The 25,969-nt window shown below is 44.7% G+C and overlaps 1 protein-coding gene across 3 annotated transcripts in view; it reads left to right on the top strand.

Annotated features, from left to right (window-relative positions):
* Positions 1–25,969, top strand: part of SHANK3 (SH3 and multiple ankyrin repeat domains 3) — a 369,137-nt gene that overhangs the window by 106,289 nt on the left and 236,879 nt on the right. For all 3 annotated transcript variants that reach the window (XM_080390963.1, XM_080390961.1, XM_080390962.1), the window contains one exon: positions 11,850–11,916. In XM_080390963.1, coding sequence (XP_080247089.1) covers positions 11,850–11,916 — 67 coding nt within the window. The remainder of the gene's footprint in view (positions 1–11,849; positions 11,917–25,969) is intronic.

Below are 25,969 nucleotides of genomic sequence, written 5' to 3'. Positions count from 1 at the left end.
TTGCTTGTTGTATCCCTGTTTTGCACCTTGACCTTCCTTCACCTCTACTGCATCTGCCATGTATATAATTGGGCCTTATAACACTTTGAATGGTCCTTCTTAAATCTTTAGAGTTTTACACTTCGATGTTATCTTAACATACCATTTGTATTAGCTTTTTGGTACAATACAAACAGGTTGTTAGATGTATTTTCTTCAAAGATTTGTATCTTGTTGGTTTAAAATAGGCATCATGGTCTGAACTCTGCAATTTGTAGTCATGTTGCCCAGGCAACAGAATATTCTCAAATGGAGTGATTTTGTTAAAGAATGTCTTCAGTTAACTGTGATTTTTCCTAATTTAAATTAAATTTTAGCTGACAGCATCTGGATTTCTAATTTCTTAATGACATCGTATCCTGTGATGTCATATAAATTAATAAATTTAATTCTTAAGTAGTTTATAAGGGTTCAGTGTTAAAGAATACTTGGAAGGAAGTGGTAAAGCTAGTTGATATTGTACAGTTTAGTTAGCTTAGCTGTAAGCTCTTGCTAGTTAGCTGCCTTTGTTCCTCAACATGTGTAAAGCACAGAAACAACAGCTGCTGTTTGCCATGTTTTAAGGATTTAGTCCTAACTAATGCCAAAAATTTTAGCTGATGTGAGAACGTCTATAGCATTATTTTTATTAATAAGCTCCATATTTTTCTTGTCATCGCTACAACAGTAACCTTGTCCTCCCCCATCTGTTCTCTCTTGTCAAACATTTGGATTGTAAGGGTTGCGGGTTTTTGTAACTGTGTGCAGAGCCTACTGATTTTGCGTTCAAGCTCTACTATAGTAGAAATAAAAATAATTTATGGAGGTGTGGAGTTCCTGTTGATGCTGGAGTGGTTATTCAACCTGTTATGTATTAAAATCACAGCACATTTTCCACAAACTTAATGCATTTGCTATCTGAGTGGGAAAACATTTTTCTTAATATTTAAAAGTATGTTTGTTAACTTTTGACATTACAGTGGATTGAAGTTTGGGACCTCAGAGAAATCTACTATCTGTGCTTAGGCTTTTTGTTGTGCTTAATGATTAGGTAATATAGTAACCCAGCTTCTTCTAAACTTTCTTATTCAGATTAATTAAAAGCTTGCTCATAATCCAGATTTTAAAAGCGTAGTTTGCAACAAAAATAAACTATTAGTGACTGCAGTGCCCATTTGCTACTTTTAGAGTGACCACTGTTTCCACAGGTAAGATGGGCACTTCTGGGCTTGACTGTGGAGCTGAGCTGGGCTCAACACCTTTTGGGGTGCTCAGTGACTGTTCTCATCACCTTGCTTGCTTTTCCAGATACAGAAGAGGTGTTGCATCTGCGGTGCTCAGCTTTTCTGATGTGCCAAATACATAACAAGCATTGCTTGTTATGGGTGACATCTCTTTAAGTCTGTTGGGAATTATAGGTAAAGTGACCTCCTTCTCTTCCTCCTGGAAATAAAAAGTCATCGACCCTCTGTAGTGCAAACCTGGTCTTGATTCAGGGCTGGAAATACCCATGGGGGGTGCAGGCAAACCCATCCTCCCCAGTCCCAGGGCTGGGACACATGGCTCTGTGGGCTCTGTGCTCCTCGCATACATGTGGTGGGGTCTGCTGCCTCTCCTCTTAAGCTGTCTAATTACCCCTGCTGCTGGAAGTCATCTTTTACCTCAGTGTTGCTCTGCCTAATTTAATCAGCCTGTTGTTAGCTCTTGTGTGTGGTGTAGTAATTGGAAAGCCTTGCAGTTAGATTTCTTCCCCATACCTTAACACCTATGCACAGTGATCATCTCGCCTCCACTGAGAAGTAGAATAGTTTGATCTCCTTTAACTTTCACATTTTAAAGGCTTTTACAGCTACTGGATCGCTTTTGTGTCCATCGTGTGAATCTTCCTCTGTTCCTCTGTTTGTCTCGACCTTGGCTCTAGGAGTGACCTAGTACATTTGCACAGGTCCTACTGCCACATACAGAGTTCATCACCGAATTCCCACGTATTTCTAATTGATACTTTCAATCAGTCTTCATGGCTACAGTAGTTGTTCTGAGAGTTTATGCTGAAGTTTTTCCCTGCTTTGCATGCCAGCTTTCGGAGACTGTTTCACCTCCTGCAGCGGTGTGCTGTGCCCTCTCCACACCTTGGCTTGCCCTTGGGCTCATGTTCTGCTGCAGCAGTACCCTGCTATCCCACCAGACTTTGTGCACTTTCAGTTTTACCCTCAGCATCGATACCTTAGTCTAGGTGGTCATTGCTAGCACATGGTTGGTTTAGACCAAGAACCTGAGCAATACCATTGAGTAATGTCCGGCTTGATGCTATTTCTACATTAACAAATACATTTTGAGCAAGATAAATGATACATGATAAATTATACACACACACATATCTTTCTATCTCTTCTGGATGCAATCTAGATATACTGTCACGGAGAAAGGTAAATGTGTTGTATATTTCTGGGCAGAAACATCTTGAATGGAGGTCAAGATACCACTTTTTCTACCGAGTTTGAACAGGTAATCAGCCCTGGAAATGTTTTGTCAAACTCTGCGTTCAGTTAAAGTAGATTTTTCTCAGTGCTCCTCTGTGCTGAGAAAATCAGAAATTTGTTCCTAGGTTTTAATGATATTTTTTTGCACAGTAAGCATATTTCTTCTTCCAGCAGTGGACTGGTAGGATAATTGATCACCAACTTTTTTGTAATACTTTTAAGATTTGAGGTGAGCAAACCTACTTCTGTCAGTCTTTCCTCAGTGGCTGAGGTTTCCAAAAGCCTTTTCCAACTGTTTTTTGTCCCCAAACTGGACATATCAGTCCAGGTGGATCCTCATCATCTTGTTAATACCTCCTAAAATTAAATTTCTCTTTATGCAATGTCACCATTTTCTTGGCTTGTGTTCAGTTTGGGGTTACGGCTGTTATCACACATTTTCTGCTTTACAACGCCTACCTGTGGATATTCTTTACCTTGTATTGATGTATTTGATTTCTCCATTCCAGTTGTAACAGCTTGTACTAGATTGTACTGGATTTCATCTTTCTGATATCAGACATTGCTGCTTCTGTCAGCCAGACTCATAAACTTGTCAATCAAACTCTGTATTATGCTTTTGGTTTACTTTCCCCAAACTAGGGGAATCATCAGTAAAACAATAATAAAATCTAATCAGAGTCTATGGTGTCAAAACTGGCATAAGGTATGCAGGAGAAAATAATTCAGAAAAGCATTCTAAATGCTAAATATGCATCAGTGTTCTTAATGTACCATACGTGGCCTCTGTGAAGATTTTACAAAGCTAACTAGGTATTATTAGTATAGGTAATGCTTCTTATGCTATATTACTTATAAAATATTGTGATACTTTTGAAAATATTTTGAATAGCAAGAAAGCTAATGAGATGAGAAGAAGGTGCAGTAAGGAATGAAAGCAATAAGAATATCAGCCTAGATAGGGGAAAAAGAAGGAATTGTGAAGCAACGAGAGGGGAAAAGGTATGAATAACGATAACTGAAAATATGAAGACAAGTTCTGGCTTCTTGGTAGAAAAAGAACCAGGAAAGAAAGCAGAGGAAAAGAGGAAAGGAAAAAAACCCAGGAGTTCGGTTTTCATAAAGAAATTAGGGAAATGATAGAGCATGGTTTTTTCCTAGAAGTGCTTCCACTTTAATCTAGAGTATAGCCCTTTCTTGGGACTGATGCCAGGTACCTCGGCCCATGGTTTCTGAGGTCAACGCTTTTCATAATTTGAAGTGTTTAAGAACACTGATAGTCCTCCTGTTGCCTGGAATTTCTCCAGTTTTCCAAGACCCAGTATCTTAATGTGTATGCGAAGTTCCTCCATTCCTTTTTTCAAGACTTTCTATAACTTACCAGGACTTAACTGTTTGAATATTAATTATATTTAGCAAATGCTGCCTGCCATCTTCCTTTGTTATAGCTGGGAGGTTTCTGCTCCGTGGGCCTCATCATCTGGGAAGGATGCATTCCTCCATTCCTACTAGGCACCTGCCTTCTTGCCTCTTTCCACATGGCTGTCCGCAGTTGTATCATCTGTGTCCACGATGGACCAAGGACAGACCTGTGCCTTTTCTTCTTTGTGATAGATTTAAAATGTTTTCTCCTGGTAGATTACTGGTTTATTTAGCTGCTTTTATCAATTACAATATAGTTGAACTCTGGGCTTCCTGTTGCTGGACTAAAAGATTGCAGACCATGAGAAGATTATCTGGCTATGAATGATTTTCTGTCATCGTGTAACAGGCTGGAGGTTGTTTTTTGCAAGAGGCTGAGCGTGGGCACGCTCACAGAGTGAGTGCCTGTGCTGAATGAGAAGTGTCCCAGCCTTACCACCCTGCGCAGGAACGCATGTCCCCCTCTCCTGCCTTTGCAGGCATCCAGAGGTACGTGCCTGTGCGGTGCTCCAGGCACAGGGCAGCCTGTTTACTAAAGAGCAGCTTTCATTTGCCTGATGAATTTCTGGGGTTTTTTTCTTTTATTTACCTACTCTCTCAAGGCTTCTTATCCTAATTTTATTTGATTTGTTTTCTCTCTCTTTTCACTTGAAGTTTGTCTTGTAAAAATTGATCGGGTTTCTGGCCTCCTGGCTCCCTCCCACTCCTCCTCCAGTTTTCAGTGTGAGACTGATCTAATTCTGAGTCAGATGCCATCTCAGCTTCGATTATCCAGATGATGTTGCTGACTTGAAATCTTCCCTGACCTGCAGCAGTTTCACTCCAGTTACAGATGTTACACAAAAGTCTCTGCTTTGTACAGGAAGCACTCCCTCTCCCCATCTTTCAGGCTGAGTCTGGTAGCTCTCGGAAGGTCTGTCGGACCCATCTCTAATTCTGGTGGTGAGGACCATGCTGGATACATATCTACATACTGTCCAATCCCTTGAGAGCATCTTTCAGTGCTGGCTGGACCAGAGACCAAAACTGACCCACTCTTCCCAAGAGGACTGGCCTGTCCTCTTTACCCTGTTCTACCTGCTCTAGGTAGCACCATTTCTCATGGCTCCATCTGAACAAGGCAGAGAAGAAATATCCTGAGATGTCTCCCCTCTCTCCTGTGTCTGAGGTACTCTTTTTTTTCCCAGGTGCTGACCACACATGGACCTTGCATTCAGCTTTCTGTGACAAGTAACTTTGATTTGATTTTTTTAAGGCATGCTTTGTGGCCCCGGGAGGTTTCTGGGCAGATGCCATCCTGGCTCTGGCCAAATCTGTCATTCTTCCCTTGCAGAATCTTTTCCTGAACTTTCAGGAGATGCTACCAACCCACCTTTGGTCTCTGCAGGAAGCTGAAGCTCATTTCCAGAGCCTTTCACAGCACAACAAATTAATGGAAATTGTGACCTCCAGGACATCACACTTGTCAGCCTGCGTGGCTGCCCAGCACATTGCTGCCATGGCCTGCAACAGTCATAGTAGGGTGTGCAGGGGGTGACACCTCTGTGCCAAGGCTGCTGGTGGTACTTGTACCGGTATTTCTTGGATAACTCAGCACTCTTCTCCTTATAGCCTGTACTGATGGTTATCAGCCCTGCTGGAAAAGTCAGTGAGACTCACTCCTCGGAGTGTGGAGGTCACATCTCCTCCTCCAGCTCAAAGGCTTCCTGAACATAATGGCTCTGAGGTGCCCTAAGGTTTGTTCCTGCTTCCCAGAAGCACTCAGAGTTCAGAAAGTGCCTGTTCCCTTTGATGGAGGAGATCACAACATCATCTGCCTCTCTTTAGGATAGTTTTGTGATGCATCTCATTAGGAGAATCATCATGTTATTCCAGTAGCTCCATGTGCGTCTTCTGAAAATACTGAGAAATTTCTCTGTCCCTCTTTAGCCTAGAGCCGAATGGTTGCACCTTTGGACGTTTTTTGTTTCTCATATATGTTTACAGTTACCCATTGCCTGATGCAGACCATTTCCAGATACTCCTTGTAGGCTTAGTGCCAGAATGTTAGCCTAGCTGCCTGGCTGAAGTGCCTCTTCTAAATCAAGGGCTTGCTGCGTAGGAAAAAATAAATCATCATTTGCTGTATAGCCCATCGACTGCAAGTTGGGTGTTTCCAGGAAGTATTGGGTCCACTGCGTACAGATGGCATGGGTGGTTTGCAGGCATAGAGGGCATCTGAGATGCATTTGTCCCAGATCAGCTGTGTAGCTCGTGCACAGGAGGTCTGTCTGCTGCTTCCAGGAAGTGTTGGGTCTACATCATAGTCAGAGAGTGACTGACCCCACTGACGCTCCCTGAAAGCATCAGACTAGCTGCATCTGTGCAATGTAATGGCAGCACACGTTGCCGTGAATGTATCTATAGAGTTTCTGCTCATATGGCAGCCCAGATGGAGCTGCCATATGTGAACAGTAGGATTGACCTAGTAGGACTGCCAGATTTCTGGAAATCTAGAACAAATTTAGAACATGTTTGGAGTCTGCCTGGCCAAGTAAAGGTAGGCAACTTTGATAAAAGTCCAGACTTAGAGCAGTGCTACCTGATTAAATAAAGTGTGATGATCAAAAAGAATCATTTTGCTCTCCATTATCTGAGGTAATGGAGAGGTAGGAAATAATCAACAATGGAAAGCCTCAATAATTTGAGAAGTCTTGTGTAAAGTGATACAGGAATAATTGACAATAATCTGGCATATTGACAGATGCTTCTGAGGAGAGCTGAGTAGCTTGAATGTGTTGTGACACTAAACTGGCTGCCTGCACCCTACCTAATAAGACTTTTTACACTCCTCTTCCACAGAAGGTCTGCTCCATTCTTGCCCAGCAGCACTGCTGGCGATTGCTTCCTTCTCGTCCCATCATCTCCTGGAGCCACTGCTGCATCGCACCTGCCTTCCTCATGGCTCTGCTCCTGCCTTTGCATCTCATTGCCCTCTCTGCTCCTGATGCTTTTTGCACGTGTAGGATAATAACAGTGAAGGTCTGCACTTCTCTAATTGTTGCAGTCTGCAACTGAGAAATACTTCTGAGAACATGATGTGCTTTGGTATGGAGCAAACAACAAGGAGGCTGGTTTGATTTGGGAAGTGTCTTTCACTTCTCAGGCTAGAGGTTCCAGTGGTGGAGGTGTGTACTTTTTCAGGTATGAAAATATGTGAACATACCCCCGTTTTCAGAGCCACTTTGGCATCTATTCAGTGTTCTTCTACCCTTCATTCAGGTGCTTTACCGTGGATTTTTTAGGGACCAAAGAGCAGCTAATGGTAGAAATAGCAGTGTCCGTACTTGTGAGGACAAGTTCAAGGTGATTGTACCCATTGTCATACTGTTGTTGTGCCAGGAAAATGACTCCGTATTTTTTTTAACCTTCAGGATAGATATTCTTCACCTTTCCTGTGTAAAATACCGCATCGCAGGTTGGCCAAGACTCTTATCCCTGGAGATATTCCTACCTGAGCCCTCCCTCCATGGGACCACTGAGATCCTGGCCATGGCAGCAGGATCATCAAAATAGATTTCATATCTCTTTGTGCTGTAGTTCTTCCTTCTTCAGAAAAACTGCAGGAGTGGGATCTGGAGCTCCCGTCATGTCCCACAGGACAGTCTGAGTGGGACTGCTGGCTGGGACTCACGCAGTGCCTGTGCAGTGCCAGCAGCTGCCTGGTTTGTTAACTCTGCCAGAGAGGGCTGCCTGCCTGGGGCTGGGGGGAAGCTGTGGTATCTCCTGGAGGTGGTTTCCCTGCCCTGGGCACCTGCAGATCCACATCTGCAGCATGTGGAGGACATGGGCTGACAACAGCAGGCATAGAGAGGCCATGGGCCTTGGTCTGCAGGGCTTCTTTCCAGTTTGCTAGGGAGCTTGGAGGTGCTGCCTCTCTGCTCCTGCTCTTAGTGGATCAGTTCTTCATGTAATGTAAGCTTGTCCGAGCACCCTACCGCTTTGGGATACCTTTTGGAGCTGAAAGACACAATGTCTTCCCATAGTAAAATACATCCTTCCAAGATCCATCTTCATTCTCCATCATTTGTCTCAAATCAGTGCAAAGAGACAACAGATCCTTTAATATGAATATACAGTGACAATTCAGAACAAGAAAAAATAAGTATTATTATTAAAGTAGGCCTAGGATGAAACCCCAGTTAAATGCCATGGTTTAAAGTTGTTTAACCAGTCTCTGTGCATCTTCTATTTATGTTTGGTGACACACGAGTGATTGCATACCTCTGTGAGAAACCTGTGCTAGGTGGAGCAAGGAGGCAGCACCCTGGTCAGCTGTGCCAATGACCTTGACAACATGGAAATGAGTTCCTTTGGTTTCTCTTCTGTAAAGACTGGACACCCCTGGTGTGGTCTGAGAGCTGGGTTAGTGGTTAGCTGATATGATGCTGCTTTCACTGCTGCGCAGCAGCAGTTTGCAGGTGGCCCCTCTGTACTATCGCGCCTTGGCACAATGTTGCTGCGTTCATGGTGAATCCTCATCAGTTGTTGCCCAAGCTTGGTGCCAGCCTCTGTCACCAAGAGGGTCATCCTTTCATGGTTTCATGCAGTGTAGTGGACTTTTTTTTAAGGGATGTTGGCACAGTACTGTTACCCACAGAACCTGGGTTAAATCTCAGAGCTGTGACTCTTACCAGGAATATTTAAATGATCTTGCTGGTTTCTGCTGTTAACTTTTAAGACCTTATATGTACAATGACATTACGTGCTGCACAGCCTGTTCAGATGTCCCGCCTTCTTTTAGAAATCACTGAGTTTGCCTAAAAAGATAAAAATAGGCAAATTGCTGCTAAAGAGCGTTGTCACTTTGATCTCATGCTATGGAATGACTCAAGGTGTTACAGCATTTCAGAAAATAACCCTGTGCCAGAGCCATAATATGATTGTATGTCTTGTGCAGCTGGAATGCAGGTTTCCGTTGTTCAGCCTGTGGCTTGCAGAAGGACGGAATCTGCATTCATAGCATCAGGGCAAGACACTATAAGAAATGCCCTTTGCACAACATCTGCTGTCTCTGTGACAGCACCAGGATAAGTAACTTGGCTGTGATGTTAAGATGGCATTCCTATGTGGAACATCTGGCTTGAAATAAGGCTTCTGTGAGGAAGTCAGATTATTTTTTCTGATAGTCACCAATTCCTTCTGCTTTGGTGTACAAGCACTGAAATTGCTAGCTGCGAAATATATATATATATAAAATAATCTGTTTTCTGGAGTTTCCATCCTTGAGACTTCCTTTTCTTGTTTACTTGTCCCCAGAAATCTGTTGCTTTTAACTTAGAGGCATGCACTGATATGGCCTATCATGCGGTCTCTTGAATAGTTTCATCAGCAGAACTGCACGCAGCAACGTGGTGCTGAGGCAGGAGCGAGCAGGAGGGCACAGGAATGCTGATGGTGGTTTCATAGCTGGGGAAGCCGGTGTGCTGGGAAGCACCAGCTGAGGCAACAGTGCAATGCATGAAAGCCTGTCATCTCCTTTGCTTTTACAAGTTGGATTGAGAAACATACCCAGCAGGGCTCTTCTCCCATCCTAGGGATTTATGTGAGATTATATTCTTAACAGATTTATCCAGTGTGTTTCTTCTCGCCTTTGCTGGAAGTCGTAACATTTCCAAGGCAGGGAGAGAGGGAGCTTCTGTTGCCTGCAGCGCTGGCTGTCCTGGCACTGGGACCTCCCGTGCATGGTGGGCGCAGCAGTGGGAGGCCCCCACCTCCAGCAGCCAGGCCAGGAGGGACACCCGGCGTGCGTATAATAGCAGGACCTGCTCCTGGTGCAGTCCGTGCATTCGCCATACATTTTAGGAGTTATTCCTGAGACATGCATCTAATAAGACTCATAATTTGTACTTTGAATTTGGATTTTTCACAGAGACGGTGGACCGTACATTAATTGTTTGTTTGAGGAACTTTGAAGTTCAAATTCTTTTTTTCTAAATTCTCCTTTCCAGTCTTTTTTTTTCCTGTTTGGTTATTTTTGCTTTTAAATGCCTCCAAATTCAGGTCATTTGCTCTTCTATACAAAAGCTTTCTTTGCCTGCTCAAAGACTGTGACCTTTAGGAGAGCAGACCTTATAAACGTATATATAAGGAGAGACAGAGAAAGATCGCCATTTGAAGTGAGCTTGGGGAAAAACAGAGATTCTTGTTCGATTTTTCTGTGCTACTGTGGCCTAATTTCCTGAATGCAGAAAGAAGGTTTCCTTTCTTCTAGCCATCCAGCTCTGGCTGAGGAGGTGGAGCACAAATTCTGGGCTTCAGTAAATGAAAAAAAATCACATAAACATTGTTGAGCTGAGGATAGTAAGACTATTTCTGCTGATAAAGGCTCATAGTAAAGAGCTGTGCATGCTGTACTGAGTCACCAAGTTAAATATATCTCTTCGTCACAAGTTAGTGGTAAAATGCAAATGAACCTCATATTTCTAAAAGCTGTTCTTGTAGGAGGGCAGGGAAACGTTTAACAGCTGGAGCTGCTAGTGTTGCTCTTGACTTTGTCAGTGGCTGGGAGGGTTTGGTTTCTGCTGCCTGCCTGATCAAATATTTGTCTTGAATATCAACCCTAACTTATAAAGAAAAGGGATGTGTGATGGTCCCAGCATGGACAGGCAAAACCTGCAGCTCTGCCTCAGCGGTTCTTACATATGTTTTCGTGTTCTGAGCAGCAGCACTTTGTTTTCATGCAGAATCAACTTGATGGAGTTGCTTCTCATTTGCAAATCAGCTGCAGGTGCTGCTGAGTGAGGGCACCATCCTGAGAAGCTCAGCAGTGACTGGGGGGACTGGGTGTGCTGGGAGGGGTGGGAAGGGCAGAGGTGGCTGCAGTTCATGGTGGGCATCAAACATGGGTCTCAAGCAGTTCAGTCCAGAACAGTTCTTCCAGTTTATTTTCCTGAGGACTGGTGATGGATATCCTGTACTACTACCTTTCTCAGTGTGGTTCTTTCACATGTTAAAAGAATAGTCTTTCACCTTGTTCTGAAAACAGTGGATTGTTCTGCTTTACTAGCTGTGACATGGTTTTTCTTCCCCAAATATGTAAGAAATCAAAAGAGTTCAAGAGATGTCGCTGGTCTACTGGTTGAAGTCTTGCTCCAGGAGAGCAGGACTTCAGTCTCTCTCCTCTTACTCATTTACTAACCTACCTTTGTGTAGTCTGCTGGTGTTCTGCAGTTCCCCAGGACATAGGCATCTGTGGAAGCGGTTCCTGGAGTAAGACCAGACCAGTTTTGGCTGTTTTGCTGGCAGACCCATGTTCAGCTTCTCAGCTTTCTTTGTTCCTTTGAGTTCTTCAAAGCTTTTCCTGTGGAGAGAAACTACAGGATGGGTGGTGGGCAAAGCAATGTTTAATGTTGGTCTAAAGTGCTGTGGCGTGGCTTTACTGGGGCAAGCTGCTGCAGCAGCTTTCTGAGTGAAGTGGTTCCTTGGCCAGTGCAGCCTGGAGCGAGCACAAGTTAGTCCTGCAGACCGTTCAGGTGAGACATGCAGGGAGCTCAGTTGTTGGTAAGTTGTCTTTTGTCAGCTAACTAGGATTCACTGAAAGCTTCAGGCTGGAGAACATCTTGTCAGTATCTGCAAGACCTAAGATTAATTCCTAGCGGCTGTTAGGTGTATCACCACCAGGCTCTTGAGGAGAGGGGAACAGTGACCTGCGAGTTATTCGCCACTCTCTTGTTGCACAAGCCATCGACATACGCTCTCCCTGTGGTGCTGAGAGCGTGTTTTCACCTCGGGGTTACTGACTGGGTGAGCTGAGGCAGAACAATCGTTGGCTTTGCATCCCCCACAGAAAGCAGCTGTTATTAGTCCATATGGCGTGATCCGTGCAAGTGAACACAGGGTCGGTGCTGTTCGGAGCCGCTCAACTGTCTTCCCTCCCTCTCTTTTCAGGTGGCCATCATTGCAGGAAATTTTGAATTGGCTGAAATCATCAAAACCCACAAAGAGTCCGATGTTGGTGAGTTTGATCTTTCTTCTTCCCCCTTTTCCCCCTTTTTAATCATGCTGTAGAGTGCAGGGCTAGGTTAATGTGGGTGTGTTAATGATGGTTTCCTGGCGCTGCCTGCAGTGGCCGGTGGAAGCTGCAGATTGCAGGCAGATTTGGGTCTTGGGAGTGGAAGGACAGATCTGCTTTCCTCCTGGGGCCATCACTATCCAGTCTCTTTATTCAGTCCAATGTTTGCTTATGACTGCTGAGAATGCCAAACAAAAGAATTAGCCAAACTGTCAGTCTGCAGTAGCTCTGAAAAGCTCTTCTGTAAAAGCCCTTACCTTTTTCTTTGCATCCTTGAGGCCATTCCATACTAGAGATCCTCTCCTGCCAAGGCTGTTAGCTGGACTTGGTGCAAAGAGGAGACATCCTCTGTCTTAGCAGTGATGATGGTTATGGAGCTGCCCCACACTGAAGCTCTTATAAGTAAAAGAAGCAAAGTAGCAGCCATTCTTGTTGTACTTGCTTCTTTATGGAGGACTATTTTTGGGTTTTCTGGTCAGCCTTTCTCCTGCAGCATCTCTTCTGTCCTCCTACGGTGTAGATATTATCATGTGATAGATGCCTTGCAAAACAGTTTTAGGTCAGGTATGAAATCAACACTTATTGAGTTCTCTTGAATTATTCTGAGAAGTTTATTGGTCCAGAACTCTCTAAAGCAACGGAGGAACCAGTGCAAAGGGTTAATTATCAGCATGTGTGCATCCACAGAAGGTACAGAGTCCTTGGGTCAGCAGCTGAAAAAAAGACTTGAGGAGTTTGAAACAACCAGCAAGTATTGAGCTTGATTCTTGGAAGTGGCTGTGAATCTAGAAACCTGGGCCCTGACATCCTTCATCACTTCTTTTCTTAACTAGCTATCACTGATAGTTATAAACAGCTGCTGAGAATTTGTGGGAAGATATAAAAGTCAAAAAGGACATGAGAAAAAGCCTGAGAATTCCTTATAACTGTGTCAGTGAACAGTGCTCACAAGAAAGCCATCCTATTAATTCAAGAGGAAAGTAACTGTTATTGCTGTGAGAGGGGTTTTGGACTAGATGCCCTCCGAAGGTCCCTTCCTGCCTAAATTCTTCTATGGTTGAATCTAAATCTGTGATTGGCTCAATTATTTTTATTACAAAAGTGTAAGGAAAAAGGGCGTGAAAACATGTCAGGTAGAATGAATTGTTCATGTTTTAGATATGGCTGTTTATATAAAATAGGTCAGGTAACAGTTGCAAACTAATCCCATGCAAACCAGCAGGTCCAGATGGTATCCACCTGGGGTCAAGGGAACTGGCAGCGAACCTCCCAAGCAAGGAGAAATTGTTTTTTGAAGTTCATTAAGAATTGAGAAGTGCAAGTGTCTGACTGGACTGGCATTACCTGGGATGAAGAGGGTCTGGCTTTTTCTCTGACAGTTCTATGGGAACAGTTCAAGAAATCCTGAAAGCGAGAATCTGGTAGGAAAGGGCAGGATAGGGCAGCACTGTAAATGATAGCTCTTGGGGAAATCTTCTCAAGTTCCCAATATTAGGCTGCACTTGTCTGGCTGTGAGACAAGAATTTGTGGCCCACACCATCAGAAATATTTAGAGAGGACCTGCTGTGTTAAGGCTGGGAGGAGGGATGGTAAGCAGTAGCTTTTGCTCTGTTCTGCCGGACAGCCCTTAGCATGCAGTTGTGCTTTCAGGCTCTTAGTGCCTCCTTCAGTGTTTCTGCCTGGATCCTGAGCATTTCTGAGGTGGAGCTGGCTGTCCCCACGTGCTGTGCTTTGTCCTACAATTTAGAACAAGCCCAGAGGGTGCAAACTGAATTTCTTTCAGTGAAAATAACTCAGAAACTGTGTTCCAGAAAAACACACGATGTGCTCCATCTGCTGACAGCCCATGGATCTAGCCAGGGTCAACACAGTTTGAAGCAGGACGCCCAGTGTGGATGGTGGGTTGCAGGACTTCCCATGCAGGCTTCACTGTGGTTCTTTGTCCATGGGTCTCCATCCCTTCAGTCACTGCAGAGACCAAGAGCTGCTTATTTCATGACAGCCACCAGCACTGGGGTCAAAGAAGGTCCAAGTGGAAGGCAGCGAATCTGGGGAGGGACAACATGTTCTTACAAGAAGAAAACATTTGTGGAGAGTGTGGAATTGGGCTGTTCCATCATTTCTGTTTTTTTCCTTATCCTCCTATTTTGCGGAGCTGCAGACAGAGAATGCCATGAATGGTAACTGCTGTGCTTTGTTTTCTTGGTTGGACCTGAGAGTTTGGATCCTCAGGACTTGTCAAGGCCACCACAGACCCTCTGTGGCATACTCCGGTGCTTGTTGGACAGTGCAGCCTCTGCTGCTGCTCGTATGGGAATGGTTTCTTTGGAGCAGCAAAGACAGCCCTGACCTTCTTCCTAAGCAGCAGGAGGGTCTCCTAGGGCATGGCTGCAGAGCCTTGTCTCCAACCACTCCAGGCGGATTTGGAGATGTTCCCAGTTAAGCACGTTTACTGGTAATGCCTTGGGGAAACATGTAGGCCTCCTACTCTAGCAACCTTGAGTTGCTCTGCAGGGGCTGTAAAAGGAGAGCTCATGCCAAGCTGATCCTGAGCCTTATGTCTACTTCCCAGCACAGCCCCTGGAGTTGGCAAAAAAAGCTGCATGCTGAACAGGAGCACCAGGAGCTGGCCGATGGGAAACAAGGCAAATGGGATGGTGTCTGAACCTTGGGGCCTCTCTGGAGTGCCTTTGCCATCCTCCCGGCACATCCATTTGCTTGTCCCATTGGCATTCAAGTCTTAAATCCACATCAGCATTTATCAGTCAAATGTCTAATTCCACTCAATAAAATCAGATGTTTAAAAACATCACCCGTTTTTCATTAAAACATTTGCAGTGGTGTTAACTACACATTGGGGTTTTTATCAGTTGGATACTGTGCCAGCTGCTCAGTAATTTTCATGATCCATCTTTTTGGTAAGTTTTCTTAGCCTGCAAATTTAAAATATTTGTTTCAGCTAATTAATAGCTCTCTCTGCTTTGTCATCATGTTGACACAAATACCTCTTCCTGCTTCTTTTAGAATATACTTCTGCATGTACGAAACAACCCAGAAGCTTTTTTTGGTGTTTCCTCCACTCTGCAAACCACTTATTTTTCTTCATTGTTTTTAGCTCCCCTTACCAATTTTGAGTGTATTGTAACTTCATATTGATTTCAGTTACTTTCCATAATTACAGAATAAATAGATTCTGTAGTACAAATTGATGTCTTCATTTTGCCACTCTTATCCAAGTAGGCATTTAACCACAGTTGGTTTATTTCGTAATTGTGGTTTTATAACTTTTCCATTGTTTGCTAATATTTTAAAAACTCCCTATTTTCATTTGTATTTTCTCTCCCTACATGAAAGTGGACCTGGAGGAATAATATAACATTTGTCCAATAGTGAGAAATTAGCCTTAAGCGTTAAATGTTTGTAAGACTGGCTGGGGCTGTCTTCCCTTTTCTTACGCCGAATATAGTCAGGTCATGATTCATGGTCACTAAGCAACCACCAACTTCAAGTCAAAGGAATTAATAAATTATCAGTCATAACAAGGCCCAAACCAGTTACCCCATATTATGTGGAATACCTTTTTTGTTGGAGAATGATGATCTGCAGCTCTGTATAAGATCACCAACAGTTGTTTGCCAAACTGAAGCGCACCATAACAACACTTGTTTTCCTCCTGTGTGTACGCAGGGGTGGGGAGTAACTCATTCCTCAGTGACCCCACACTGGTTCTTGCTTTTGGGATGTGTTATTCTCTTGGCCCGTGTCTACTTGCGATCCTCCAGCCCTGGCATACTGTTAGCTCTGGATGGGCAGCGTTGCTGACAGAAACTTCCTCTCTCCTGCTGTTTTGGGGTGGATTTTTTTGAGGTATTTGGGCACATGAAGACACAGGTTGGACACAGCAAAGGTCAGAAAATGACCCAGTCACGTAACTCCTCATGAGGTATCCATCCCATGCTTACTGTTACCAAGATGGTAAGCAGCACATAAGTGGCCCTGTTCCCTAGTTCCTTCTCCATTGGGAGCTGATGCCAGGGAGTTAATTTAGAGCATGACATGCTAGGAAGTTTACATGAGACTTTGGGCACTGAATTGTCAGTTGTTGCTGAGAAATTTCAGCTTTATGACGTGTTATAGCTCAAACCAGAGAATGAGTTACTTCTCATTAGTGAGGGTGTCCTGGACCCAACCCAAGATCAGTGTCTCCTTGTCCTTCAGGTGCCCTTCTTATCCAAAGCCTGTCTAGGTATGTCTGTGTGCTGTGAAGCTATCTGTCAGAAACTGTCTGTGGGACCTGTCTGGGATCACCCCAGCAAGTTAAAAATTTAAGATCTTCCAGTGCTACTGATTCTACCCCGTAAAAAGGAGAAATCTACCCCAAAGGATTTAAAAAGAAAGCATTTGGCTTCCTTAGGACACTGTGACTTGATATCACTTGGTGCTAAGATCCAATAACTTGTTAATAATATTCACTGTTGGTGAAACATTTTTCCTTTTATGAGGGAAACATGATGCTATTTCAGATCTTTGACCATCCGTGTTGCCTTGGTCTGAACCTCTTATGGCTCTACTATGTTTTTTCCGAGATGGGGATTTCTACAGTGGCATAATGATGCCTGCTTTGCTTTCTATATTCTAGTGATGGTATCCTGTGTTTGAATACTGTTTCTAACTACTGCCAAGCTCAGAGAGAATTTTTTCATGGAGCTATGCTGTAGAATGGCATAGAGCATCTCAGATAGACGTCTGTGATAAGCAGAAGTAGAGGTTGTGACATTTCTTCCTTTCAAACCTTTTCCCTTGATCCATTCTCAGAGAAGTTCAGAAGAAGGAAAGTGCTAAATGAAGTAGATGTTGAAAAACTTTGTATGGAAACCATAGATGAATTCTTGTATGATGGAAAGCTTTATTTCTTTTTGTCTGCATCCCATTTCTGGAATGCATAACAAATGTGGTGGTTCTTGTTCAGCTTACTCTATTTATAAAGATAGTTGGAAATTTGTATGCCTGCAGTGGTGAAGAGGTAAGATGGAGTATGATCGTTTTCTGTGTGCCCTTCTTTCTTAAATAGCTTCCGCAAAGACTTTTTTTGCTCACTATTATTAATTTAGAATAATAATTAAATTATTTAAAATATTAAGCTACAGGAGTCCTTGGTCTCACCAGTCCAGCAGTTCCTAAGAAAGGTTATGGTTCTCTGCAGAAAATACAGTAAAATATGATGGGACAACTGGAACAGCTCCTGGGTCCTGCCAGAACATGTTTTTTGATTACAGCAGGGTAGAGATAGGTTTCATACTCTTCTTGGCACATGGTCCAGGCTAGGGATGTTCTACAGCAGAAGTCATAGAATGGCCATAGAACATAGGTATTCTGCAGAAAATCACTTCTGGCTGGGAAGACTGAGCTGAGTTGTGTTTGGTGGCAGTACTTGTTTGGAAATGGAGTTAAATTCTGGGCTGGTACCCTCAAATTGTAGAGTTTATTTGTATAGTAGGCATGTAGCTAAGAACAGCAGCTCCTCATGCTGTGGTTTCCCCTCTGAAAAGAAGGGACACTTGTGCCTCATGATGGTGCTCAGACATCTGCACCTCACAGGGAGATTTGTTTCTGCACAGTGAAGTGCTGGCAGTTGTTGATCCTTAGTTTTCACCCAGGACTGGCCTGGGAACCTGTGTGTGTTGCTGTGAGCCTGACCCCAAGATGATACTCCTGTGTTCATCTCTCTGAAAGGTCTTGGCCACCCCTTCTGCAGGGGATGCCGTCAGTCTACCAGTGACCATAGGCCTGTGCAAGGGTGACTTCACAAAGAAATCTATTTCTTCATTGTGAGTTTGAAAAATTCCTCAAAAAGCTACTGACCGAACAATAAAGTTTGAAGACCAGAATTACCACTGTTGTCATCTTGTGATGAAAACAGTAATGCTTGCACAAATCTATGCAAACTTCTGGGTAAGAACTCTTTCCCAGTATACAAATATGACTGACGGTCACCTTGGCAAGCCATGAATAGCTTCTGTTCCGTTATTTTCTTAAAATAGGTCAGGTTGACCAGCTTCTGAACTATTGCATGGCTTTCTTTTGAACACTTTTTGGTTTTTAACATTATTTTTAGAAACATAGGCTGAATTTAGATGCATTTTTCCGTAATAACCTTATGTAAGAACAGATGATGCTACCCTTTTTCAGGGGTTGATGTATCTGTTGATTATGTTAGCTGTTCTGCTCGCTGCATTTTTCCTGGGGCCTGTCCTCAGGTGGTTTGTGCAGGACTCATGGGCTTGTTTCAGTATTGCTACTTTTCAAGGAACAATCCTATGTTGTACAACCTCCCTCTGTGTTTCCCAGATGCTTCATCTTGCATCCGGCTGTGAGATGAAGTGTGTTGAAATGATCCTGTCTTAACAAAGGCCTGAGATAACATTGTGTTGATACCTTTTCTTGTATGTTGTAGAATCACAGAATGGTTTGGGTTGGAAGGGACCTTAAATATCATCTAGTTCTAACCCCCTGCCAGGGGCAGGGACACCTTCCACTAGACCAGGTTGCTCCAAGCCCCGTCCAGCCTGGCCTGGAACACTTCCAGGGATGGGGCAGCCACAGCTTCTCTGGGCAGCCTGTGCCAGTGCCTCACCACCTTCATTGTAAAAAATGTCTTACTTATGTCCAATATAAATCTACCTTCTTTCACCAATGACATTTAGCCAACGTCATTGCACCAGTCATTGCATCACCTATACTTTTATTGCTAATGATCTGTATGTTTTCCTAAGTCATTGATAAAGACAGAAGTATAAACACTACTATACCAAGAACTGACTTACTGGGTAGTATTGGAAGTAGTCCCACCCGTCATTCTCTATTAACAATTAATTAGTATGTCTGTTAAAATGTGCTCTGGTAACTTGTCTGGCGGTAGCATGTAATCAGAGTATTGTAGAGTCAACAGTTTCACCGAAGCTTGTGATGTCAGCAGGTATTTTTGTCAGTGAGATTGGAGCTCTTAACGCTGTCCTGGCCGATATAAATTAAATTCTCTTTCCTTTTTATTAATTGATAAGTGTCCTGTTTCAGTTTTTCCAAGCTTCTCCTAGAAATGATATGAAGCTAAGCTCTGTACATTTATCAGAATCATCCCACTGACCCTTTCAAAGCTGCCTCCCCATGTCCACAGCTTTTGAAGGAGTATTACAAATATAGGCCAGCGACTCAGCTGTATTGCAAATTCTTTTGAACCTTGCTGCAGAAGCTTTCGACCTGCCAATTTGAATGTACATAACTGAACAAGCATCAGTTACTGCTATCCTTGGAGTTGTGGGGGAAGTTTCAAACACTCCATTTTGGTCTTGGGTTTATTTTTTTGCCAGTACAGAGGTATGTATGGGAATTATTTTCAAAGGCAAATCAGAAACACTTGTTAGATTGTTCTGATTTTCTGTTACCATAATTGTTAATTTAATTGCCTGCCACCTGTAATAGGTCTGAGCAGTTGGGATTTCCTCTGGGGAGTTTAGCAATGGCCTGACAGTCCAAGCAGGACCCTCAATGTACTGACAAGGTAAAACAGAGGAATGAAAATGGCACCAAACTTTCTCAAGGAAAAAATTTCCAGTGTGGAGATGCATCAGACTGATGGATTTTATCTGAAGAGAAAGGCTGAAAATCTCATTCCAGAGTACCACTCGCAAGAGAATTGCTAGCACATTTGAGAATTCCTTGTAGGGGAAAACTAGCAAGTTTAATTAACATGTATTTTTAGTGGTTTCAGTTTAAGTTTTACAAATGCAGAGTAAAATCTGTTTCCAGCTGTGAAGGGCTGGCACTGGACAGGATGAGGTGAGACACCTATGTTCAGGTGAAGGAGTGAGGAGGGGCAGCTCCCTCTTTGGAGCTGAGAGGTTCTGGTCTGCCTCATCACTTCATCCTTTTCCTTTAGTTTTCATTCCTAGAAAAAAAAAATCCCTGGAAGGTCTCTTGGAGTACTCTCTCTCTCCTGCATGGGAGAGAAGCCTGGGCATAATGTGCTGCATGAGGGGAGATGCTATGCGCCTTCTCCAGTTTGCTTTGTAATTTTCCACTATTAAAATGTAAATGTGGCCTCTCAGCTTGGAACTGTGCAGACATTTGCACTCCGCATGCTTTTGCTCTTTTACATGAATATTTAACATTGAACCAGCAAATCTAAATAACCTCCGAGTGTTGATTACACTTTGGTTCATTAGACTGCAGCTCAGGGTTGTTTGGAGCGTGGTCCAGGTGCCTGTGCAGCATCTTGGAGCCAGGAATTCCTCAGGGAGCCCTGGCTGTGTCCTGCTCCCGCTGCACCAGAGCAGCAAGAGGAGTTTTTGAGTGGAGAGCCATGCATTTCCCCTTCTGGAGGGCAGAAAGAAAATGCGGGAGCGTCAGATGAACCAGGCTGGCTGGGGCATGATTGTGCTGCTTCGAGCAGTGCTGTCATGGTAACTGAAGTGATTCATTTTGCTGTGAGAAACCCAGTAAACATACTTTGATTAAACTCTTGAGAAGGTATAGAAAAGAATCTTCAAAGCCGATTGTATGAACCACACAAAGGTTTTTTTTGGTTAGTTTTTTTTTTTTCCCCTTGTTTTCTTTATTGCTCTCACTTCCCCTCTCTTCCCCACTGGGGATAGTGGATTTGGGGGGATGGGGAGAGGAAACCTTTGTCAGAATTGACTATCTTGCAGCAGCCTGAAACTGTCCTGTTTCTGGCACCTGGTGGCTGGAGTTCAGGCTCAGCAGTTCATTATTATTACTATCAGTTTCAGGCAGGCTGAGGAGCAGTGAGGGCTTGTGCAGCCTGCAGCGCTGGCCAGAGCAAGTCTTGGGACTCGTACAGCGGCTTGGGGCATCACAACACGCCAGAGCACCTCTGAGCCTCCTGGCAAGGAGTTCACCTGCCAAACCGAGGCAGATTGGCTCTTCCCATTTTAAATTGGTGGTGCAAGTAAACTGCCTGTGTGAAACTCGAGTCTCTACGCTGACCTTTGGCACATCAGACCCCCAGAAGAAAGCTACTGGCATTATTCATGGGTTTTCTTTTGCTGTGTGTGCTTTCTAGGGGGCTGGTGAGTTGAGATGGCAGGCTGGTCTGATGCCTGAGGGCTGGCACCCAGTGCAGGTGGGGAGTGCATGAGGGTGATGGGGAGGGTGCCTTCTCCTTTTGGTGTTGGGAAGCTGTTGGATGAGATGCATTTCACATCCTGCAACAGATCCCCAGCCTGCTGGAAGCCCTCTCCAACCCTTCCTCTCAGCTTCCTTCTTTCTGTGAGGAGCACGATTTCAGTACTTTGTACTGCTGTGATAGTGGCTGGCAGGGGACAGGGCAGGGTCCCATCTCAGTAACATGCTGGGGCTCATGCAGGGGATGGAACAGGGAGAGTGGTATGAAGGAAACCTTGCTTAATGTCCATCTGAAGACTAAGCTCTCTGTAAAGCTGAAGGTGACCTAATTTTTGGCTGAACAAAGCCATTCTGCTGTGCTAGAGAGGGTTGGCTTTCATATTAGGGTTGTTGGTCCCTGGCTTACCCCTCCTAGGAAAAGCCAATTTAAAAACCGCATTGAGAGGATGCCTAGAAGGCTCCAGCTCCGAGCCAGGCTGTGTTGTTGGTGTGGGTGGTGGTCATCCTTTGCCCTCATCACTGCCCTGTGTATGTGGTGGCCTCGATTTTCTGTCTGCTGCAGCCCCCAGATGTGTTCCTGGTGCCTTTGCTGTCCTTGTGACTGTGTCAAATACTGATCTTCTGGACTTTCTCATGCAAATAAGTGCACCCATAGCAATCTTCAATGTAAAACTGCCTCCGCTGGTTCCTCTTTTGCTTCAGGGTCTGCTTTACAGATTTGCCCCAGCCCTCGTCCCGTGCAATGTGGGTATCTCTCCTGTCCTTTGTGCCATCTAGCTGTGGCACAGTCAATCTTGTGAATTTCTGCCACGTGCAACAGATTTCATCTCCTTTGCTGTCTCCATCTTGTTGCATATCACAGCCAAGAACATGGTGGTATCTCTCTGAATATATGTAATTTCTGTCCAGAAGGATCCAGGCTTGTGCTGTATCCGCATGACAGAGCCTCCAGACTGGCTGGACATAAGTCTGTACTTAGATGAGGGCTTTGAAAAGCTCTGGAGCATCTGGGGAGAGAAGTCCTGTATTACTCACGCAAGCGGTAACTGTATTCCTCCCATTGCCTTCCTCCTGTGAAGCTGCCTGGATGTGTGCTCATCTGCATCCTCGGTAAAAGCCAGGCTTTCACGGGCATGTACCGTCATTTCTAGCTCTTTAATAACCTCTGTGTAGAAACATCTGATCTTGGTCCAGTTGCCTTCCTGGTGGCACAGTGGCCCTGAAATGGGCCCTGCAGCAGTCCGGGTGCTAGAAGCTAAGCACTGAAGTTGAGGTAGGTGAGGTTTCCATCACCTATATCTCTACTCTGAGGTACTGAGGGCTTTGCTGAGTCCCAGTGAGATCTTCTGTATGTGCCAGGGTAGACACCCTGGGTCCTTGGCTGCAGCTGTTTGGGTCAGGAGCTGTCAGAACATGCTTGGACACCCGAGAGCCTAGGGAACTTTTCAGTCTAATTGTCTATCAGCTGAAAGTCTGTGCTGCTGTGATAATGTTGGAAAAGCAGACTTTGTCACTCATTTCTGGCACTCGTGATTCCCTTGCCTGTAAATCCCACTTCGGCAAATGCAACAGGATGTCTGAATCCCACCTCGTGTGGTTAAGGCGCACTGGGGGCCAAATTAAAATTACACAGATAAAGCACGTATGTCCTGTCTTTCAAGAGACTGCCTTTGCAGCTCTTAATATGCTTCTGGAATCAAATAGTCTGGAAACTTTGGCTTTACAACCTATTACGTGACCTGGATGCCTTCTTGTTTACTCCTGTAAACGCTATGTTACGTTGCGCTTCAGGGACTCTTACACTTGATGTTATGATAAATGGATTAGTGACTAGCAGGGCGGTCCTGGGCTGCTTTCTCCAGCCCCTCTGCTATTCCTCTTTGATGTGAATCTGAGACAGAGGTGGTGTTTTTCTTGGTTTTTAAGCTGGATGCTATAATTTTCATGTTGGGAGGGAGCACTTTGAATGTATAAGGTTACGACTGCTCTTGTGTGGATTGTGGAAATAGGTGACCAGGTGATTTATTTGACAAGCTAAATTAAAGCACTTGCCCTGACCTATGTCAAGAATTATAAAGTACCTTCCCTTTTACCAGTGAGTCCTTGAGCAACCTGTTTGTGTCTCATTGCCCAGTAATTGGTGCTTGCTGTGAATGTCTCGCCATGAACCGTGCCAATCTTTCCCCTCCCATCCTGACCCTGACCTGTTCAACACCTCCCTGGTGTGAAGTCTGTGCTAGTCGCAGTGGGGAGAACAGGGTCTGGGACAGTTACTGCCTTTCCGTTAAGCTAAGACAACCAGCAGCAGAGGAGATCTAGCACAGACCAACAGGATCTCCTGTCTGGGGTGTTGCTTTCTTCCCTTGCAAGATAAATATCTGCTTTTCTCTTTTTTTTTTTTTTCCCTTTTCTTTTGTCAGCTTGGTAAAAGCAGCTCACCAGCATGATTATTTTACAGTAAGCTTGCATAGGATCAGTTCAACATACAGTTATGGGGTTTTTTCCCCTAAGCAATTAATATCAAGAAACTAATAATTAGTTTATAAAACACACTAAGCAAGCCCAGGACAACTCTGCCTCTCTGAAGTTTTCACTGCTCCACTTTTGCTTTTCTATTACTTTCTCTGTTGTTTTTGGTTCAAGATCAATGATGCTGAGCCCAGTCACGCACAGAAGAAGAGTGATGAACTGGACCAGTAACCCAGCGTGGCTCTGGCTGTAGTTTCGGTGTTTTGAGTGGCCCTCTTTGCCTCCTCATAGTAATGGATGTGCATGGAGGGACTACAGTGTGGACTCTGCCTGAGCAGCTGGTGCAGAGCACAGGTGGCATCAGTCATCTGCAAAGGGCTGACTGCTGCTCCTGGCTTCTTCCAGGATGGGGGGGAAGAGCAGTGCAGGCAGAGTTTTCTAGATCTTCAATTTTTTCTTGCTTAATATTTCCTGTTTAGCAAAATTCACATACGGTGTGGATCCAAACTTGGCATTTCTCCAGCTGTGCCATTGCCTACTGATGGAGCATCACTGAGACCACCTCTCTGGGGCATCACTGTTCCCCAGCTTAGATACAACAGGCTCAGATTGACTCTGTTCTGGCAGAATGGCACTGAGCCTGTGTTTGGTTGACTGATGCGGTAAGCTCACAGCCTTGCTCAGGTTACAGTTGCATGATTGCTTGTTTCACCTATGGCGTTGGTCCCTGGAGGCACGCCATGGATGTACTCACTTGACCAATATGTGCCTTGGCCTTCAGTTTGGAGAGGTATTCAGGCACTGGCTGATGCGCTTTTATCGCTAGGCACCATTTGGCACTTTCACTAAAAGTAATTCTGTACTTTTTTCCAAGAACCGTGTTTCAAGTTACTGACTCAGCTTGGTTTGAAAACAGCTCTTTGAGACTAGCAAGAAACTTCCTTGTGTTTCCAGTGACTATTTCCAATTTCTAATATTTTTTACATCTGCCAGTTACCATGACATACATCCATTTAATATTTGCTTCTCTGATTTTTTTTAAAGTGGTTTTCTACAAGAAGTGATGTAGTACAAAATTAAACGTTTCCTGGAGATCTGTCATATGTCTGGATGACAACGTAAACTCGGGTCAGCAGTCCTTATCAACCAAAGCTGTTCAGCATTGCCCAGACTGTGCCTCTTTCCAGCTGACATCCTCCCTTGCCTGTGGCCTCTGGGTGACCATTTTGACCTGTTTTTCCTGTTGGGATGGCCTGGATGTGGGTGCTGGCATCATGAGGCTGCAGGCAGGTGGCCGGCAGCAGGTGGCTGGGGAGCCAGGCTGAGCCACTGCGGGGAGCACAGATGCTGCTGGGCAGACATTCCTCCACCACGTGGTTGAAACTCATCGGAGAACAAATGTATCGCGTTGCTATGACAACAGGAAGATTTACAGGAGCCTGAAATTCTTGTACTTTGAACCTAAAATATTCCTCGGAAAAATACTCTGTGTGGTGGCGCAGCTCAACTGGAAGGTGTCTTCGAGGTGTTTGGTCAAGGATGACGCAGGTCTGAGGCCTCGCTCGATGTCGGGCAGTGTCCTGCCCAGAGCCCTGGCTGCTCCTGTCCTCTGTAGCCCCTTGACGGTGGCTGTTGCAGCGTGTTCAGGGCTCACATGCCTTTCTGCAAGTTGCTGGGGGAGAGGTGGCTTTGGAAGGGTGAAGCCAGGGGACTTTTGAATGCAGATGGGGTGGGAGGTCTCCTGTTGGCAGGATCACACCACTTCTGAGCGTGCCTTTGAGCAGGAGCACTCTTCATGCTTTACCTGTCCCTTTGCTTTTGCCACTACATTTGCACCAGAAATGGCCAGGACATTGTCTGCTCTGGATTCCCTGCTGGACGTTGCCACATGTGTCAGACAAACTTTAAACATAATAAACTTCAAGATGGAAATGGATTCATTAAACAAAATTTAGAAAAATGTCTTTCCTGACCTGAGGTCTGCAGTGCTGTGGCTCCGTGGCGGAGCCCTCTTTCCCTGCAGCCATACCAGGTCCCCTGTTTCCACTCTTTCTCACTCTGCAGAGCTGCAGGTGGAGGCAGGAGTTTGCATCTTCAGGTGGTTTTGTGAGGTTTGGCTCTTGTGCATGCTTCTGAGGGTCAGATAGAGGGTTGGGCAGAGCAGGGAGTAGCTGGTATTTTTTTCTGTGCATTGTATTTTCCAGGCTTGCACTTGGCATGTGCTATAGATTTAGGCCTTCTGTGCCTCTGAAACAGAAGAGTAAGCCATGGCTGGGGTTACTGCCAGTGTCAATGTCCTGTGCACGCATCGCCACCTCTGAACTAGGGTGGCAGCTGGAGGTGGGGCTGGCAGGGGTCCCACCAGTGGTCCCACACACCATCCCT

This window comes from Falco punctatus, assembly GCF_963210335.1.
Source record: "Falco punctatus genome assembly, chromosome: 6".
In the NCBI taxonomy this organism is placed as follows: Eukaryota; Metazoa; Chordata; class Aves; order Falconiformes; family Falconidae; genus Falco; species Falco punctatus.
The sequence above is the reverse complement of the archived record's forward strand: the minus strand, read 5'-3'. Positions and strand labels throughout refer to the sequence as shown.